The sequence below is a fragment of the Podarcis filfolensis genome (assembly GCF_964270895.1).
Source record: "Podarcis filfolensis genome assembly, chromosome: 7".
Classification (NCBI taxonomy): Eukaryota; Metazoa; Chordata; class Lepidosauria; order Squamata; family Lacertidae; genus Podarcis; species Podarcis filfolensis.
The window spans coordinates 28804116-28823908 of NC_139603.1; the positions used below are offsets into that span (position 1 = coordinate 28804116).

Genomic DNA, 19793 nt, shown 5'->3' on the forward strand with positions numbered 1-19793 from the left:
CAGTCAGCATTTGTTGCCTACTAAGCAACAAATGTAAGCTGTTAGTCCCCTTTTAGGGTTTCCCTAAACCTGCAGCTATTGCAGGGTGATTTATGTATTTATTGAAACCCCTTGTTTGCCTGCCTTTCCTCATCAAAAGCTGTGCATGGGTGGCGTTGCTTTGGCGGCATAAGCAATGGCATTCATAGCCATTCGTAGGGAATGATTAGACAAGGTCTAAGATGCAAACAGCAGAATGGATGGGAGATGCGAGAAGTGAGAGTGGCAGAAGGAGGGAATCTTGAAGACAGAGAAAATGCCGAGCAAATTTATCAGAATGAGGGTTAATTTGTAAAGTGAAACCAACAGGAATAAGAATTGGAAGGGAAGAAAGGAGGAAAGTAAGCCAGTACTGTACTCAAAAGTCAGATGTGGATGAACAGGATGGTGATAAATCACAGCAGCCCACAAATTAAAAGGAGCAGTGAAAAGAACACAGACAATTAAACTATGGAACTCACTGCCACAGGAGGCAGTGGTGGCCACCAACCTTAGATGGCTTTAAAAGAGGATTAGGCAAATTCAGGGAGGATATCAAAGACTACTAATGATGGCTATGCTCTGCCTCTGTTGCTGGAAACCACGGGAGGGGAGAGTGCTCATGTGCTCAAATTCTGCTTGTGGCTTTATCACAGGCTTGGCAATGATAAGAACAGGATTCTGGACTAAATGGGCCACTGGCCTGATCCAGCTGGCTCTTCTTATGTTGGAAACAAGATAAAGAATTAGAAGAGGGGAAATCAAGAATCTGCAGCAAGCAAGAAGATGGGAACAGATGACTTGCCACTACAAACTTCAAGGTGGGAGGAGTGAGAAAAGACTAGTGAATGACTTAAGGAAGAGCATGCAAGGCAGCAGTCAACTGGAGAGAGACTGGAAGAGCAAGAAGAGAGAAAATTCAGAGGAAGAAACCAAGTAGTGTGGCTTATTCGATAGCTGCAGGAAAGTAAATGAGAATGATAATCAAGGCAAACCAACAACAACATGACAGAGAACTTAAACTAAATTGGGATGACGAGGGCAATATGCAGTAGGGCCAGCACTGAGAGCAACACTACCAGCTAACCAGCGTGAAATAAGGGGTGGGGAAATGGAGACGTCAGAGAACAGCAGTCCAAATACCCTTGAAAAGCAAAATTGCAAACACTTCGCACAATGGCCTGGATCCAGACTAACAGCACAATCCTGCCCAGGACTTTACCCAGAAGTAAGTCCAATGGAACTCAATGGGGCCTATTCCCAGGTAAACGGGGTTAGGATTACATCCGAAATCCATTACACTTTGTAGCTCCATTGAAATCAATGAGGACAGTTAAGTTTTGGCAAGTTTAGATCCAATTGATTTCAGTGGGTTTAAAGTGTAACAGGCTTGGTGTGGATCCATCTCAATATTTTTGAAGGCAGGCAGAACACTTGTCCGCGTTGGTTTCAACAAGCATTCATTTGCCCCCTTCCAAACCTGCTCTTGGTTAGGAAAAACAAAATGAAAATATTGATTTAATTTAAAAAAACAAAAAATAAGTATCAGACTTTCCTTCCAATGTCATGTGTAGTTTGTCTCCCAAAAGACCCCGAATACTTTATTTCGTCTAAACTATTAACCGTGCACCCAGTTGAACATTTCAGGCTGGGAGAGCAATCTTTTCCACCAGAAAGCTAACAATATGACTACACTCCTGTTTTTATAGTTAGCTGAAGTTGTTCCAACACCCACACACATCTGCCTGAAGATGGAAAGAAGGGCTCCATCATCATAAAAGTAAGCTGTAGGGACCCTGCCTTTTCCTTCTTTAAAATAACAAGGCCCTGGTATGGCTATATTCCTATTAACCACTCATTCACTTGCCCACAAAGAGTAAGAATCCCTCCTGTGTAAGCACTTTGCTACTTACTGTTTCTGTAACAGATAATTTGTTTGATTTTGCTGTTAACTGTCCTGATTTTTACAGTGGTACCTCGGGTTACATACACTTCAGGTTACAGACTCCGCTAACCCAGAAATAGTAGCTCGGGTTAAGAACTTTGCTTCAGGATGAGAGCAGAAATCGTGCAGTGGTGGGGCAGCGGGAGGCCCCATTAGCTAAAGTGGTGCTTCAGGTTAAGAACAGTTTCAGGTTAAGAACGGACCTCCGGAACGAATTAAGTACATAACCAGAGGTACCACTGTATTTTTATGTTATTTTTTAAATGTGGAAAGGCCGGGTACAAAGGTTTTAAATGAGTAAATAAGCTTCCCTGTGACATACACACAGGTAAGATAAATATTTTGTAGGCAGGTTCCAGCAAAACAAGCAAGGCACCAGAATTTTTTTAAAAAACCAAGATGTGCAAATGGACTGCCAGGAGTATTATACCGCAGAGTAAATGAAGTTAATTGCGGGTTAATGGAGCAAACAGCGTTCTCCCATCATAGATATTACTGTCCAAGTACATAATGTTCAATTTAAGACCTCATAAACGAAGCCTACCTTGCCGATCTTGGCAGTCCCCGAATTTTCAAGGTGCTGGGCCAACTGCTCCCAAGTTGGCGCCAGGGCCTTGCAGTGGCCACACCAGGGGGCAAAGAATTTGATAAAGTGATTGCCTAAAAACAAAACAAAACAAGGCGTAAGTAAAGAAACAGCACTCAGTTCACTCATTCCAGCAGTGATTAAGTGTCTGTCTTTATGCAGACAAACAACACTTTAAGGTGTACTGCTACCCTTTGCCACGACTGGGTTTCCATTCTCAAGAGGTGGGGATCCTGATCCCAGCATCACACAGCTGCTCTGTGTGAAACAGGGGTCTCGCTCCCACCTGTAGCTCTCAGTCACCTGCGCTATACGTCCCCAAGCATAGCCACTTAGAAACCTTGGTAAGATAAGCAAGGTAACCTTGCCTGGCATTCTTCCCCAATACCCTCTCTACTACACTGCACTCAAAAACTTTATGCAGCACTTTTCTTTTTTCACACAAGGCTACTAAAGGTAAAAGGTAAAGGAACCCTGGACAGTTAAGTCCAGTCAAAGGTGACTAAGGGGTCACAAAGCTCATCTCGCTTTCAGGCTGAGGGAGCCGGCATTTGTCCACAGACAGCTTTCCAGGTCGTGTGGCCAGCATGACTAAACCACTTCTGGTGCAACGGGACACCTTGACAGAAGCCAGAGCGCACGGAAACGCCATTTACCTTCCTGCCAGAGCAGTACCTATTTATCTACTCACACTGGTGTGCTTTCAAACTGCTAGGTTGGCAGGAGCTAGGACAGAGCAACGGGACCTTCCGACTGGCAAGCCCAAGAGGCTCAGTGGTTTAGATGGCTTAGACCACAGCACCACCCGTGCCACAAGGCTACTAAAGCATCTTGATTCCAAAATGTTTCCTCTAAAATGTCATCTCCTCTGAGTCTTGCAAGCCTCGAGGTTATCAGCAGGTGAAAGGTTATCAGCAACTGATGGCCTTTTCGAGTTCTCAGTGGAGAAAGTTCATTGGAGGTGCCAGAACAACAAGGATGGGAAAAGGCCTTTCCTTAAACCTCTGGTCTCACTGGGTCTGAAGAAGGCTCAGAGCAATCTCCACCTGCCCTGTAAGTATGTTGCCAAGCATCAGGTCCTGGGTTAACAGCCGAGTTCTGAGGATTACAGTTCATCTTAGTAAGCTGAACGTAGGCCTTCCGCCTCCATAAGGACACAGAAAGAGCCACGCTGGATCAGCCCAAAGACCCATCTAGTCCAGCATTCTTTTCTTACAGTGGCCAACCAGATGCCTATAGAAAGCTTGCAAGGAGGACCTGGGTGCTCACAGCCTCTTCGCTTTCCCCTTCACACAAACCAGTGAACAAGTCAGGAAGTCTTCGGTTGCGTCCGAACTGGGAAACTATGGTTAATAGCTTCGGAACATGCAGGGCATGATGCCAACTTCCAACCACAGTTTCAGGCTTGCTCTGAAACCATTAACTAAAACCTTCCTGATTTCATAGAAACATGGAATTGTAGAGTTGGAAGGGACTACGAGGGTCATCTAGTCCAACCCCCCCTGCAATGCAGGGATCTTTTTGCCCAAAGTGGGGATCAAACACACGGCCCCAAGATTAAGAATCTCATGCTCTACCAACTGAGCTGTCATTTGTTCACTTGCCTACGTGGAAGGAGGAGTTGTAGTGGCTACATGCAAAGGGCATGAGGATGATTTGTAACTCAGCTTCAAAACTCGGGATATGAACATTCAAAACATGGCAAGTGTCATTAGTTTGCAATGCTTGAGCTGTGACCCAGGAACTCTCAAGATGAAATCTCATTTCTGCTACACAGATTCATTAGATAGCCTATTCATTATGGGACACTGTACCACCATTACATAAATTTATTAAATATAAAGAGCTTTTTTTTTTTTTAAAGGAAGGATTTGCAGCAATAACTATCAAGTTACCTTCTGCAATATGCGTTTTGAAATTAGCCGATGTGAGCTCATATAGACCCTGCTTCGATTCCGGGTCTTTGGGAGACTCTGGTTCAGAATCTTTCTCCTATCATACAAAGGAAAATTAGATTAACAACGCTATTGTATCTCAAGACAGACACAGCTGGTTATATAGCTGTATGCATAATGAAACCGCAATTATAAATTTGTGGTTATACTCACAACTACAAACATGACAATACTTGTTCGCATTTTCAGATAAAAGCATACACCGATAAGCCACCGTGCTGTATACACCTTCGTAACACAACTCATGCCATCCATCCAAATGTAGCTACTTCTTGCATGGAATTATTTTCCCCCAAAGGTAAACACACACACACACACGTATATAATGTATGTTATGTCTGCAGATCAATAAATTTTATTTTCCTAGAGCAACAAATGAGAGGCAGCCAACTTTCAAGGAAAAAAAACAAAGCAATGCTGGCAGCAGACGAAGCAGCACTGAGGGCATGTTGTGGGGCTGCAGGCTGAGTGTGTGTGTGTGTGTGTGTGTGTAGAGATCCAAGTTAAACCAGTTTACTTCCTTAGGTAAAGGTAAAGGTACCCCTGCCCGTACGGGCCAGTCTTGACAGACTCTAGGGTTGTGCGCTCATCTCACTCTATAGGCCGGGAGCCAGCGCTGTCCGCAGACACTTCCGGGTCACGTGGCCAGCGTGACGAAGCTACTCTGGTGAGCCAGAGCCGCACACGGAAACGCCATTTACCTTCCCGCTAGTAAGCGGTCCCTATTTATCTACTTGCACCCGGGGGTGCTTTCGAACTGCTAGGTTGGCAGGCGCTGGGACCGAATGATGGGAGCGCACCCCGCCGCGGGGATTCGAACCGCCGACCATGCGATCGGCAAGTCCTAGGCACTGAGGTTTTACCCACAGCGCCACCTGCGTCCCTTTACTTCCTTTACTTCCTTAGCCCACACCTAACCAGGAGAGCTTGCATTTGGTTCAGTGTAGGAATGAAGGATAAAAAATGATAATGCCCACATTCAGCTACCGTTTCCCTTCAATGTGAATGGCATTAGTTTTTTAAAACATGGACATTATTGATGGCTGTTCATCACTGCCCAGCTCAAATTATTAGAGGAAGAGGTAGGATAGCACAAGGCCCCAGACCTTCATCTTGTCCAATTTTAGCCACATCACGTCCCTTCTTTATTTTCTAACACATTATCTAAGGGGGTAAATGCAAAACATATGGCCTTCTGGCCTTCTATGGGCTCCCCTTATAATTCAGTAACTGATATGCTGTATTTGCACTCTTTTAAAACCAAACAAAAAACAATTTGAATGGCATTTTATTTTGTGTCTCCTGAAAGAAGGAAGGACACTTTGATCACTTACAGCAGGTTCTTCTTTTAGTGTCTTCAGCATCCAGTTCTCCAGCGACTGAAAGTCTCTAGGTCCCTGGTATTTTGCAGCTTCTTGGCCTGGTCTGAGCAGTTTCAGGCTGCAAATGGAAGACAACAAATGCAAATGTTTTTAAGGTCATGCAATGCCGAAACATTCTGAAAATGACTGTACTTTTGCCATCATGTCCCATCTCAAAGAACCTTCCTCAGGCTGGTCTCTTTAATCCTAATTTTTCACAGCTGTGTTGATTTCAGTAGCATGGCATTAGGCTTCCCAAGGCCACAATTTCTTTGCAAACTTTCAAAAAGACTTAAAAAACTGAAGACAGCTTCAAATCTAACTGTGATGGAGATAGTTTGAATGCCTTTTCACTGCCGTGAAAACGGAACAGTACCACCTTCTGTACCCGAAACAAACTATTTGCAATGCTGGGGGGAAAGCTGGGGGATGTGGGGGTCTATAGATTAGCGCCTGTGACGTCACTAGCATATTTGCACCTCCACCCAAACAATTCACGGTGCAGTTCTGCAACTGCTTTAAAATTGCTTGTGTTGCTTTTTATTGGTAATGTCAAGGGCAAAAAAAGGTACCGGACCCCTGACAGTTAAGTCCAGTTGCGGACGACTCTGGGGTTGTGGCGCTCATCTCGCTTTGCAGGCAGAGGGAGCCAGCGCTTGGCCACAGACAAGTTTTTTCCAGGTCATGTGGCCAGCATGACTAAGCCGCTTCTGGCGAACCAGAGCAGTGAACGGAAACGCCATTTACCTTCCCGCTGGAGCGGTACCTATTTATCTACTTGCACTTTTTTGGCGTGCTTTCGAACTGCTAGGTTGGCAGGAGCTGGGACCGAACAACGGGAGCTCACTCCATTGCGGGGATTCGAACTGCTGACCTTCTGATCAGCGAGTCCAAGAGGCTCAGTGGTTTAGACCACAGTGCCACCCGCTTTTACTAATATAATCTCTGCTTATATACACACGTATATATTTGAGGACAGCATGCCTAAAACATAAAGGGACAGAGCCAATCGCATGTTTAAACTTGCAAGATATGTATTACAAGCCCAACCGCAAGGCTAGGTTCTCACACTACAAGTAAAGAGCCCATTATGACTACTGTTGAATGTTACACCTGTCTTCTTATGAAACATTTTATATCAGCATATTAAGAAATCTAAAGTGAAAAAAATGTTAAGAAACTTAGGCCAGAGGCTCATCACTATCTGCCCATACACGTCGAGTGAGGAGTCCTGGTTACCTGCCGTTTGCCAATAAAGCGTTGGATAATTCACAGCAAGTATGAAATCAAGAACCTGCTGACCTCATGCAAATTCAGCCTGCCCAGGCTGTGGGTATACATGCCCCACAACAGGGAAGAGCTCATCAAAGAGAGGCTATATCTGCAGAATCATCTAACAGGCTACCCTTGCCAAGAAGCTTCCAGGGTGTCGTTCTTCCTGGTTTAGCAAATGAACACGGGCCGTGGAGAAGGAAATGATCAGTAATTACTATACCAGATGAGGTGTGGTCCTCTCACCCCAACCTACTGGAGCAATTCAACCACCTTCTGCTAGCTATAAAACCTTTGCATCACCGTGGCACATTTGCACAGCTGTTCCTCTTATCCACGCACAGGCAAACATATGGATGTGCTCACTGCACTTTTCATTAAAACCCAAGAGGAGCAAGGAGGAAACAGAAAGCACATCTAATATTGGAAGGTTTTCACCACTAGTACTCCTCAGTCTAGATCCACTGAAGTTAATGAGCATGGCTAACTTAGGTTTATTAATTTCAATGGGTCCACTCTGAGCAGAAGGTAGTTGAATACAGCCCGTTGCTTTTATTTCCTTGTGCAAATATGTATCGCTTCAGAATACATAATCCCATGGCACAGTCCAAGGGCACATAAACCCACAAACCATGTTGAAGCTAGGTCTGGGCAGTGCCTAGGAGAGGCATTGGCTGGCTTCACACTTTTTCCTGCATCATGATTTTTGCCACTGCCTGCTCTTGTGGTTCGCTGTCCCCTGAATAAGGCAGGTGAGAGCTGAGCCTGCAGAGTTAACAAGGGCTACAGGAATTGAGAGAAGCACTGGCTGACTTCACAGTGTTCCCCACATTGTGATTTCTGCATAGCACACAGACACACGCATCACAATTCAAGATATATTGCCAGGGTCAAAAAATTATGAAACCGATGTCACGATATGGACATCAAACCAGTTTTGGACGATATATTGATATTATCACCTGGCCTAAGTGCCTAGATGGAAGATTTCCCAAGAACCTCATAAATGCTGCCTTGAGTTCCATAACAGAACAAAGTCAGGATATTAATTTAAGAAAATAAAGAAACAATATTAAGAGGGCTTTTTTAAAACAATCACTATGTGATTGCTACATGGGCTGCTGCTAGGTAGAAGGTCTGTTCACAAAACAGGGAAAAAGAGGATTCTGGACCTTCCCAGGTGCAAAACAGAATCTAATGTATAATACACAATACAGTATATTCCATGCACTTGGCAAAAAAGACGAGCCTGCTGACATTTAGCATTTCACCACAATGCTACGCTATAAGCACTCAAAAGCAACTGCCCCCCCCCCTCATGCTGGCATGGGCCTAAGGGAGATACACAGAACAATTAACAGACGCAATGCTCCTTTAAACGTACGTTGGGTACCCTCTGACACTATACTCGGAACACAGTGGCGTATCCGCAGTGCAGTCCACTTTGACAACATAGACCTGTGGATCTTCCATGCTGTTGTACTTGTCTGCAAGATCGTTCCATGTTGGCTGCAGGCGCTGGCAGTGCCCACACCTGGAGTAAAAAAGAAGATTAATGAATTCATTTTCCTTTGTTACATGGTTTAGAAAATGGTTTAGAATCTCCATTTTCAACCACACTTATCGTCTAGCAGAAGCCCGGGAGCTGGGCTTTGGTCTGATTTCAGGTTTCAGTTGATGTTTTTCAAACCGTGTTCTGGGGAAACACTGAGGTTCCTTGGAAGCTTATCGGTAATTTCAATAATGGCCGGAAAGATTCTCTAAAAGATTTCTCATCTCCTGTTACTGATGGTGTGCCACCAAGGGAGTGTACTGGATGCAATCTTAGTTCACGTGAGTTAACAGTGATGTGAAATGAGTATATAGCCTAGAACATCCCAGAAACCTCAGCATCTTGCAGGAATTCCATGAGAGACAGCAGTTTTCCTGCACACAACTTGATATGGAAAGGACTCCCAAAATATGCAAAGTATGCAACCACTGTATCTAGCAACTAATGTGCCTCAAACACTTATTATTACTACTATTATTACTAATTACTTTTGACAAACACTCAGCAGAGTTTTAAGCATTTGTTCTGACATTAGTTAGTTGTTCAAAGAGATAAAGAGTGTGTCTAAAGCAGCTCTTTGGATCACAAACATAATATGCTGCTTTGAATAAGAAGATTGCATTACAACAGCAAACAGTGTGAATGTTGCAGAAAACCGAATCATCAAGTTGATGTGAAGTTCAATCCAAGAAGCATCAGGTATACTCTATAAAACCTCCCAATGTAGGGTGGGAAAGGCACTTTTCTTTAACCTCACAATATGTATCACCTTGACGCTAATCCGGGATATCTATAAGTGTTTAGGAGCTCAAGCAGACCAATTCCATCTCCCTCCATTTTCTTCTATTTTTTAAACTGATATACTGTCAACATTCCACGAGTCAAAATTGAGCTGCTTTAGGGCTTCCTAACATTTCCTTTTATTTTACAAAGTAGTATCCATTTTCAAAGACTTGCCCCAAGTGTGCAGAAATCATCCCTTTATTTATAGGTGGCCTGTTTTACTTCCACACTGATTGGTGCAAGACCACACAAGTCTGGCATTACTGTATTGTGCATTAGAGAGATGTATGGTCCACTCATTCATTTCCCAGGGTTCCTTTGTCCCCTTCAGAGTAATTTTGCAAAGGCCAAAACTCACATTATGATTTACCCTCTAGCAAGCTAGCTTGAATGAATTGATTAATTATGGTCAGAGACCAGAAATAGCAAGCTAGATGTGTACCCAGAAGCATCTTGGAAAAAGAGGGAAGACCATGAACTCAATGACTGGGGTGACTATTTGCAAATGTTACAATCAGTATGGGATCACTTGCATACATAGGGAAATTCCACCCCCACCCCACCAAGTGTCCCTCTGGCTACCACAAGGCATGTGTGGAGAAAGACAAAGGATAATGAATCTTTTCATGCCTCATGTATAACACATAATGCAGGTGTGCAACACCTGTGGCCTTCCAGGTGTTGCTGAACTCAACATCCTTGACCACTGGCTATGATAGCTGGGGCCTAATAGGACTTGGGAGTCCAACTCCCTGGTTTCCCATGTTAAAAGGGACATTTCCCTATGATGAAGGTGGGGAAACCCAGATTGCACATCTCATGGCAGAAGAAATGCTCAAATTCTGCCTTTATAACAATGAGCTGTATATGTGAAGACACCCACAGAAGATGCCTATTTGTATTGCAGAAAGAGGAATTGAAAACCTCTGGATTATTTAACTCAACATAGCCCTCATTTGGATGAAGGGGGCGGGGGTGGGAGCACCAGGAGAAAGCCTGTGCTGATGTTTCATGTTAGGAGTTTCCCCCGTTTATCTTTCTAACTATAAATTCACATTTGAAGTGGGGACACGCAGGAGACCAGAGATACTATTGGAGCTAAAGGGGGCAACCTAACTAGGCCATTGCTAGCTACTTGAAATTGCCCCCCACGTAACCCAAGTGGTGACTCTGCTCCTGATCTGCAGCGCAATTCCTACTAGGAGTCTACCCCTTTAAAAATAAAATTTTAAAGTCAGTTCAGTGCTGATTGAACACTTCTCAATTATTAAGATGGTTGGGTGACGCCAGAAGTCTCCTGCTTTGCCTTGCCAGGAGCTCTGCACAGATCAACACTTCCTATATTAACATCTCAGAGCAAGATTATCTGTGCATATAGACTCTGTCTCAGAAGGAGCTCTTTCTATTTACCTTTTTCTTTGCCCTGAGGCACAGACCTAGGAAAGATGTGAATTCTTAATTAGCTGTTTGCATTTACTGCAGAAGCTTCAGCTGCCTTAAGAGAAAATAGCTTGGAAACCACTTTTGCATGGGCTTTATTTGAGGACTATGCAACACTGCTTATGAATTTTCAGTGAGTTAAAAAATGGCATTTTATTAATGATAGAGCTGGTCTGAGACCAAGTTCTGGCCCAAGTCTTAGTAGACCTAGGCTCAAATTAAAGGAGGGGAGGAGAGGGGAAAGAGGTTAACATGTTATGTCCTGCTGTTTTGTTTAGATTCCACTTAGGGTGTGTTATGTATTTTTTGCTTTGCCCTTGGTCAGTTAGGACCTGTGAATGGGATCCAGCAATGACAGACTTATCTGCAACAATGGAAATGATTTTTCTATGGGTCCTTTGTATGCCTATGAAAATTCGAACAAAAAAAGTATATCAAAGTTTTTTAAAAGGCACAAATACTCCATTAGTTTTCCCTTTACTCTCTATTTAATGTTAGGCTAGATACATATTTTTTCAGTTTCTTTTTAAAGACACTTGAAAAACAGCAAAGTTTTTTTAAAAAATAATAATGTACTGGTAGGCAAACTACTAAACCTTTCTGTAGGCTAGCAATGTGTGAACTAATCTGCAACCCTGAAGTTGCCATTTTTCTAATCACAGAAGTTGTCTCTGCAATCTTCTGCGTGCCTCCACTCCAAAATGTACCCTGCTCACATGCATAGCTCATTTGTGTGCGCGCAGTTACCTGACTTCTGTGCTGGCCATCACGTGAACACACCTGCACTTAAAATGCACGCACAGATAAGTGATGAGCTACTTCGGGTATTACGACCACCAATCGATCTGACATAACTTGCCCCCATGAACTTTTTCATTTAGCAACCTAAGAGCCCTGCCCACCTCGTCCCAACATCCTGTTCTTCTTACCAACCAGATGCCCATGGGAAGCCCAAAAGCAAGACCTGAGCGCCAATAGCCCTCTCCTGACTTGCCCATCCACCCCAACGACCCACTTTCAGAAGCACACTGCCTCAAGACAGTGCAGGTACCAACATGGCTAGTATTTATACCCTGCTGGGTCCCATGGGCCAAGGGCAGCTTACGGTAATGCCATTAAACTCTCTCTGGGGACAGAGGGTAAAAGTCACAAGTGGGGGCAGGCTGCAGCAGCTACTTCTGCAGGGAAAGAAAACCTCCTTGAGGGTTTTCTGCCCCTGAGGTGGTAGAGCACCTGCTCTCTCCCCAACCGCACCCAGGAATAATGATAGGGCGCAGAGGCAGCACAGCTAGATTAACAGAATCATAGGATTGCAGAGTCGGAAGGGGACCCAGGGGGTCATCTAGTCCAACCCGATGCCGTGCAGGAAGATGCAGCTGTTCCAAAAAGAGGGGGCTGCTGCTGCGAGATCCCGCCAACTTCTCCACAAATAGAGACTTTTTAAAAGACCCCTTTGGACGCGTGTGCGCGTTTGGGGAGGCAGTGGGTGGAGGATGATGATGGAGGAGGAGGAGGAGCCTCCGCCGCCCCCCACCCCAGCCGGCTGGACCCCCCGACCCAGCCGCCCTCCGGCCCGCCACGTCAGCGGGAGGAGCAGACCTCGGCGCGCGCCCACCCCCTTCCTTTTCCCCAGGCCGCCGCCGCCGCTCACCACGGGGCGAAGAACATGACGAAGTGCGGCGCGCTCTGGGCGCCATGGCGCAGCATCTCGGCGCTGTAGAGGTGCCGCGCGTGGGGGTCCGCCTCGCCGCCCGCCTCCGTCCCCTCGGCCCGAGCGGGGCCCGCGCCTAAGAAGAGGCAGCCGAGCAGCAGGGCCAGGCAGGCCGTGGAGTGGTGGTGGCGGGAGGAGGAGGCAGCGGCCATGGCGGCGGTGCAAACGGAAAGAGAGCGAGGAAAGAAGGAAGGAAGAAAGAAGCCGGCCCGGGCCACGTCTCCCCTCCCGGCCAACCCCGCCTGCTGCTGCTGCTGCTCCCCCCGCTGCGAGGGCGGCGTCTCCTCAGCCTCCGCCCCCGCTCCGCCTGCCTCGGAGGAGTCAAAGGGCGACGGGGAGGGGCCGGCAGGGAAAGGCCGGCGGCGCCGAAGCGCGCTTCTTTCCCCCTCGTGGCTCGGAGCAAAGTTGCGCCTGTGAGGAAGCTGCCCGTTAAGTTTCGAAAGAGAAGCGGTTCGGGGGCTCAGGGGAGCGGAGAAGGAGGGGACCCCCCTTCAGGGCCGCTGCTGTTGGGCAGCGCGTTTTACTCAACTTAGTCGCATTAAGCACGTGCGCGTGCATCCGGCTCTGAGGTCTCTAATAAGGAATATCGCTCTTAAGGAACTGTTGTTGTTGTCGTTTAGTCGTGTCCGACTCTTCGTGACCCCATGGACCACAGCACGCCAGGCACTCCTGTCTTCCACTCCCTTCCGCAGTTTGGTCAAACTCATGTTCGTAGCTTCGAGAACACTGCCCAACCATCTCGTCCTCTGTCGTCCCTTTCTCCTTGTGCCCTCCATCTTTCCCAACATCAGGGTCTTTTCCAGGGAGTCTTCTCTTCTCATGAGATGGCCAAAGTATTGGAGCCTCAGCTTCAGGATCTGTCCTTCCAGTGAGCACTCAGGGCTGATTTCCTTCAGAATGGATAGATTTGATCTTCTTGCAGTCCATGGGACTCTCAAGAGTCTCCTCCAGCACCATAATTCCCTTCACTGGCTGCTTCAAAAGCATCGATTCTTCGGTGATCAGCCTTCTTTATGGTCCAGCTCTCACTTCCATACATCACTACTGGGAAAACCATAGTTTTAACTAGGGGTACTTATTTACAACGCAATTCTAGACGTGCCTAGACCGCGTGGGGGAGGGGGGGCTGTTCCCAGGAATAGGAGCCAACTTAATATAATATTGAAAGGTGTGCGCACACAGGTAAGCCCTGCCCCGCATAATCAATCACAAGATTGCAATTGTTGCAAGGTGTGCTTTCTTCAATGCCGAAGAACCTAACCACTCGCATCCAGTATTGGAAGCAGAGCTGAACCTGAGCCACGTGCCTCTGAATAGCGATAGTGGGATTCACACACTGAGAGAGTACAATTGCTTGCAGAATTCCCACAGGCATCTGGTTGACTACTATGAGAACAGGACGTTGGAAAAGATGGCCCTTTGATCCAGCAGGGCTCTTACGTTCTTAAGACAAATTAGTTTTGCTCTTGTATTATTCTTCCATTCCTAGCTTGATGACACAAGAGGACCTAACCATGTCATAAAGGCATTGCACAGCTAATCATATAAATATATAGATATAAATTTGGGGAGTACCATATGTAGAATGTAAGTTTAGGACAAATTAGAAAGGGACCTAGTGGACACAGGGCTTTGTGTTCCTGTGTCTATCATACCTAAAAGCTGAGCTGGGCTTTTATGACACTCATCTAGCCTGTTTTATAGCTAAGGATAAAGTAGCTAGGCAAAACCTGTAACCAGAGCTGACTTTGTAAGACAGAAATATATCAGTTAGTTGAATCAAGGGAACCGCTATTTGCCACAGGCCTAACTTTGACACACACACACACAAAACCCTCTTAACAAATACTACCAATGTTAATGTAACATTTGTTAGACAGCTGACTTATAACAAGCCAATTGAATGAACAATTTCAATTGAGAATTTGCTATTAATTTGTCCTACAATTCAGAGAGTCTTCAAAAGGACACAGATTCTTCAAGTCTCCCAAATATAGTAGTTTTTTATTTTGACAGCTGTCTGACTGAAATACTGGTCTCTCCAGAGAGATAATGTGATGTAATTTTCATGACAGCCCAATTGTCATTGGTTAGGAAGGATATTATAATCTCAGTGGAGAGGGAAAAAGTGATTCTGCCATCTGTAAGCGTCTATCCCAATTACTTCAATGATTTGTACCTCTCATGTAGGGCTGGGAGTGGAAACTTCTACAAGCTGTTGAATAAAATGACATAATTTTGCCACCCACAAAACATTATGCAGTATGACAGTTTAAGAGATGGTAAGAGCAGTCAGAAAGTACAATCTCGTAACAAGTGGATACTTTTTTGCTTCCCTGCCCCACTCCAGAACAGTTTTACAATCCTAAGAATGGCTAGGTCAATCTTCTTTGTACCCCTACTCTACTTTTTGCCCTCGACTCAGAGTGTGTTTGGGTGGAGATACTTAATTGCTGTCTAGCCAAACCTTGAACTTCAGGAGCTCATTGCTGCAGCTTCCATAGCCATGCCCCCAAAGGGAGTCCAAAGATGTTGGCAGATGTGTTGGTTTATTATGCACAGAGGTACCAAAGAGCAGCTTGAAACAAACTTTATTAGGATCAGTCCTGTTTCCTAAGACTAATTCCACTGAACTCATGTTGAAAGCCTTGTTAGCATTTCATTCACTTGCCAGAGCAAGAAGGCTCTGACCTGGCATTCCTGCAGATTCTGTCCCTCATTCCTGCACTGAAAAAAGACCCAAAGCTCCCCGGCCCTGCATGACCCCCCCCCCCACTGCTGCATCTTAGCCATCTAAAAAGTAACCTGATCCCCATGTCTTGTCTAGTCTAGTGCTTCCAATGCTTGAAACCCGTCCAGAATAACTACGTGTGCCATCTTTCCTCCTTTAAAACCCCTCCTCAAAACACTCCATTCCTGTGAAGTCTACCACTCAACTGAAACAAAGCTGTGTTAAGTATTGACAATTGCATTTGCTCGTATCCATCTCATTACCCAAGCTTCTCCCTCCCCATCCTTTGAATTTAGCTGGTCAGCTCCCAGAGGCAGGGCTTTGTGTGTTTCAGTTATGTTGTCCTGGCAGAGTGCTCATATCCTACTTGGCTTTCTATAGGCACCAGGTTGGTCACTGTGAGAACAGAATGCTGGACTCAATGCTGGGTTTGATCCAGCAAAGCTCTTATGTTCTTATGAAAGTACCGTGTATATTGATGGATTGCATCATCGTCACCACCACCCTCTCAAGTCTTCAACAATCCAGTAGACCAGGTAAGCTTTCAAGAACAGCTGCATGGTGACAGGTGCCCCATATTATTTCCCCCCTTGGTTCCTGTCAGCCATGTACATAGATGGGCAAGGGAGCAATGGAGTTCTATGCATTTTAACTGTGGGCTTCAGTTGTGCAGGAAGAGCACAGTTCCTTCAAAAAAGGAACACTGCATACTAATTCTACTTTGCACACAGCACCTGCAACTTCCACAGGTCTATTATTAGCTATTCACCATCACCCGGTGGATTCCTGACCACCCTGACTATGCAGTTTCAGAGACCAGTTTCAACAGTTACTTCCCTTCACTGGCTGCTTGGGCGGAATTGGCTCAAGGTGCTGTTCTGTTGGTTTCCTATCTTGAAAGCTGAGATCATCTCTCATTGAACCAACTTTGGGGAAGTGTAAAACAAATGAAAAAATGCTGCTAGGTTACTTTCGTAACTTTCTGAGATATGATCATCTCTGCTCTAGCCATTTTTTCTTAAGCTAGAGGTTGCTGACAGTCAACGGAACGCTTTTGTTTTCTTTTGCACTAGTAGTTTGTCCCATGAAAACTATGACACAGATCTATTCACTCTGCTTGGAATGTGGGTATTGGTGGAATATCCCAGGCTTCTCTGTAACATAGGGTATGTCCTGCAAAGTTCTGAGGCCATGACATTAGCACTTCAGTCAATAGACTTCCAGGCTTATCCAGCCTCCACTTAGCTAGCGCAGACATTAGCCATTAATAGATCGATCCTCCATGAATTTGTCTTATCCCTTTTAAAAAACCATCTCAGTCAATGGTTATCATCACATTTTGTGGCAGTGCATTCCATAAATGATACATATGAAGAAATCCTCTTTTTTATCTGTCCTGAATCTACTGCCTGCCAGCTCCCTTGAGTGACCACAAGTTACGGTATTACGGGAATGGACGAGAAACCTCTATCCACTCTCCACATAACTGGGTAAATCTTTATCATATTCCCCATTAATTGTCCTTTCCTAAGCTAAAACCCTTTAGCCTTTTCATGCAGGGAATGTGCACCAACCCCTTCATCACTTTGTCGTTTTAAAATGTCATTTTTCTAAGGTATCTTTTTTGAGATGGGCTAACCACAAAATGCACACGGTGTTTCAAATGCATCCACAGCATAGTTTTGTATAAGGGCATTACAGCACTCGAATTTTTATTTCTGATTCCCAACAATCCCTAGCAAGGAATTTGCCATTTTTACAACTGCCACACACACTTGACATTTCCATTAAGCTATTAACTGAGGGCCAGATTCCATTAAGTAAACGTGCTTGCAGGAGAGCCAGCGTAATGAGTTCTGCTGGGCTATTGCACAGATGGAAGAGTGGGTAGAACGTTTTCTTCTTTCGGAAACAGCTTGGTCCCACGAATCCTGTGGATCAGTCGCTGCACGGTGCTGTGCTGGGGTGAGGATGCAACAGCAGAGCTGGAAACTTTACTCTCTTTATGAGAAATCTCTGGTTCATATTTTTCTTTACAACTCCGATGGGCCTAATGCTTGCAATGCAAGAATAAAACAAATTTTCTGTGTCATAGGTACGTTGCTGCTGCTGTTAAAAAACACAATGCACTTGTTGCGATTCTCTCCCATTAAAAACATTCAGTCATACGAAGACTGCTGTTGGACCAGGCCAAATCCCTATCTAGCCCAGCATTCTGTTTCCACAGTGGCTAACAAGATGTCTATGTGGGATGTTTGCACTGGCATCCACATTGCCTGTTGGCCTGCTGCCAAGAAAATGCAGCACTAGAAGGCCCTTAGTTACCAGCAAAATGTCCAGGAGTGGAAGCTGTACTAACCCATTAAGCTCATATAAAGGCCCCCAGACAGTTAGAAGGCCATGCTGGGAACTAGTTGAGAGCCTGGGAAATATCGGAATGAAGAACAGGGGGAGGTAGAAATACTATGCTGCTTCCTAGTCCTCCTAAAGTGGCTGGGCGGCCGATAGCTTTGCTCTAGATTGGTATTCTGATACTGGTTCCTGAATATATGCAGTTGACTTGCAATGCAATCGTGTGCATGTCTACTCAGAAGTGAGTCCCGCTGAGTTCAGGATTGCAGTCCCAAGGGCTCTTATGTCAAACACTTAAACTGAAGATAACGGTAGTATACATACTACCACTTAACTTTGCTGCACTAGTTGACAAATAGCACATTCTCTTGCACAGTTCTTGTCATTAAAATTAATGGGAGCTGTACAATAACAAGTGTCCTCTTCACAGCAGTGGAAGACAAACTGTAAAAGCAGACATTTGATCTGATTAGCCTTTGGAGGAAGAAAAAAAATTAGTCTATAAAAAGAATAATCTAAGGACTGTATAGTGTTACTTCAGCCTTGTAAATGAAATGCATATTTGTGACATTTAGCCCTTTCATAGATCTTAATCATTTTAAATCCAAGTACTTTGACTTAACAGGATTGCTGATTGCACAGTAAGCCACAATTTGCTATAAATAACGGGAGGTGAGTTCCAGGACCAGCTCGTTCAAAGTGATTAAGTATTTGGAGTGTAATGTCTGTGGTGGGCAAAAACGCTTGTTATAAATCTACTAGATGTACCAACAAAATAATAAATTTACTGAAGTGACAGCTTTAAACCCCAAACCTGCCTTAGTATTCAGAAAACACACGATTGGAACAATGAGATCATGTGAAAGGATTCTTTAACATTAACAGATAGTGCTTGATTTAAAATATTTGTATGTATGTACTTACTTTACATCTTTCCTTCTTTTATCCAAGCAGGCAAGAGACATTGCCATGGACACTGTGGAGCTAGGCAAAAACACTTGAGTGTGCAGAACAGGGTTCGTGATGAGTGTAGCCTGAGGAGAAATCGTTCTGAGGGCCAGAGAAGCCTGGAGGTCCACATATAATCAATAATCAATGCAAAACCACAGCAATAAAGTTAATATATAACCAATAACGCTAATATAACCAATTGCACTAATCACAAATGACACTGAATTTTGTAAGAACAATACTCAGATATATAAAATAGCACCAAATATACAACAAACCCAAATAATCTTTATTTCAGATAAGTATGTTTTTAACCATTTGGCAGATTTAAGCTCTGTCCTGCTTGGCGACGCCAGGTTAACACAGGACCTCCATCAATGGGACAGAGGTCATGACCCCAACAGCACTGCCAGATCCCAACCAGCACAAGGTAGCATGTCAGTCAGTACCCTGGAGAGCTCACTGTACCCAGATCTGGCCACACAGGAAGAGCTGTTGCTTCAGCAACATGCTGAAACCTTCTGAGCTTCTATGAAGGCTGGTTGACCTGATTTTCCTATTGGCCCTGCTTTCTCTGTTCTTGTAAAGGGCCAGTGCCCTATTCTGTAACTGCTGATTCCTATGGCATGGCTGCATGTATTGGAGGGATGTCCTCTGAGCTAGACAAGTCTAGAGATGTGTGTGGAGAAGCTCTCCTACAAAAGAGGGTAAAATTTACATTAGTCGCCCAATTTTGCCTCCGGCCCCATCCACCGCACCTTGGAAAGTTGCTTAGAAGGGAATGTGCCCCCCCCCAGGGTTAAAAAGCTACCCTGCCCGTTATAATAGGTGAAAAGTTGGAATATGTGCCTTCTAATTTGGAATATGTTAACAAGGACTCTGCACCACAGCACAACTATTGATGGTTGTGTTTTCTGGTGCTGAGAGCAATGCGCACTGGAAAATATATGACTGCTTTTGTGACAATTACTGAATATAGAAAAACCATTGTGGACCACATAGTGATAAACCACATGACGATTGTATTTCTTTTATCTGCCATCCTATTATGCTGTTTTGTTCTTCCACTTGTGATGCTTCTTTTAGCATTACACCGTAAGTTATTGTGGAAAGAGGCTACATGTTTTCCACCTGTA

General features: G+C 44.8%; 2 protein-coding genes across 8 annotated transcripts in view; both read right to left on the minus strand.

The window, feature by feature from the left end:
- The window catches only part of TXNDC5 (thioredoxin domain containing 5), a 27071-nt gene extending 14038 nt beyond the window's left edge, over positions 1-13033 (minus strand). The window contains exons 1-5 of the mRNA XM_083623980.1: positions 12564-13033; positions 8522-8671; positions 5839-5944; positions 4445-4541; positions 2508-2623 (exon numbers count right to left, since the gene is read on the minus strand). Coding sequence (XP_083480106.1) covers positions 2508-2623; positions 4445-4541; positions 5839-5944; positions 8522-8671; positions 12564-12775 — 681 coding nt within the window. The 5' untranslated portion in view covers positions 12776-13033. The remainder of the gene's footprint in view (positions 1-2507; positions 2624-4444; positions 4542-5838; positions 5945-8521; positions 8672-12563) is intronic.
- A 4002-nt stretch (positions 13034-17035) lies between these two features.
- The window catches only part of BLOC1S5 (biogenesis of lysosomal organelles complex 1 subunit 5), a 31743-nt gene continuing 28985 nt past the window's right edge, over positions 17036-19793 (minus strand). For 3 of the 7 annotated variants that reach the window (XR_014550629.1, XR_014550630.1, XR_014550632.1), the window contains 2 exons: positions 18631-18773; positions 17036-17463 (listed from right to left, as the gene is read on the minus strand). The gene's annotated coding sequence lies outside the window, so the exon portion shown is untranslated. Of the gene's footprint in view, positions 18151-18626; positions 18774-19106; positions 19789-19793 lie in introns of all 7 variants that reach the window. The other 4 variants (XR_014550635.1, XR_014550631.1, XR_014550633.1 and 1 more) reach the window with 4 other exon arrangements.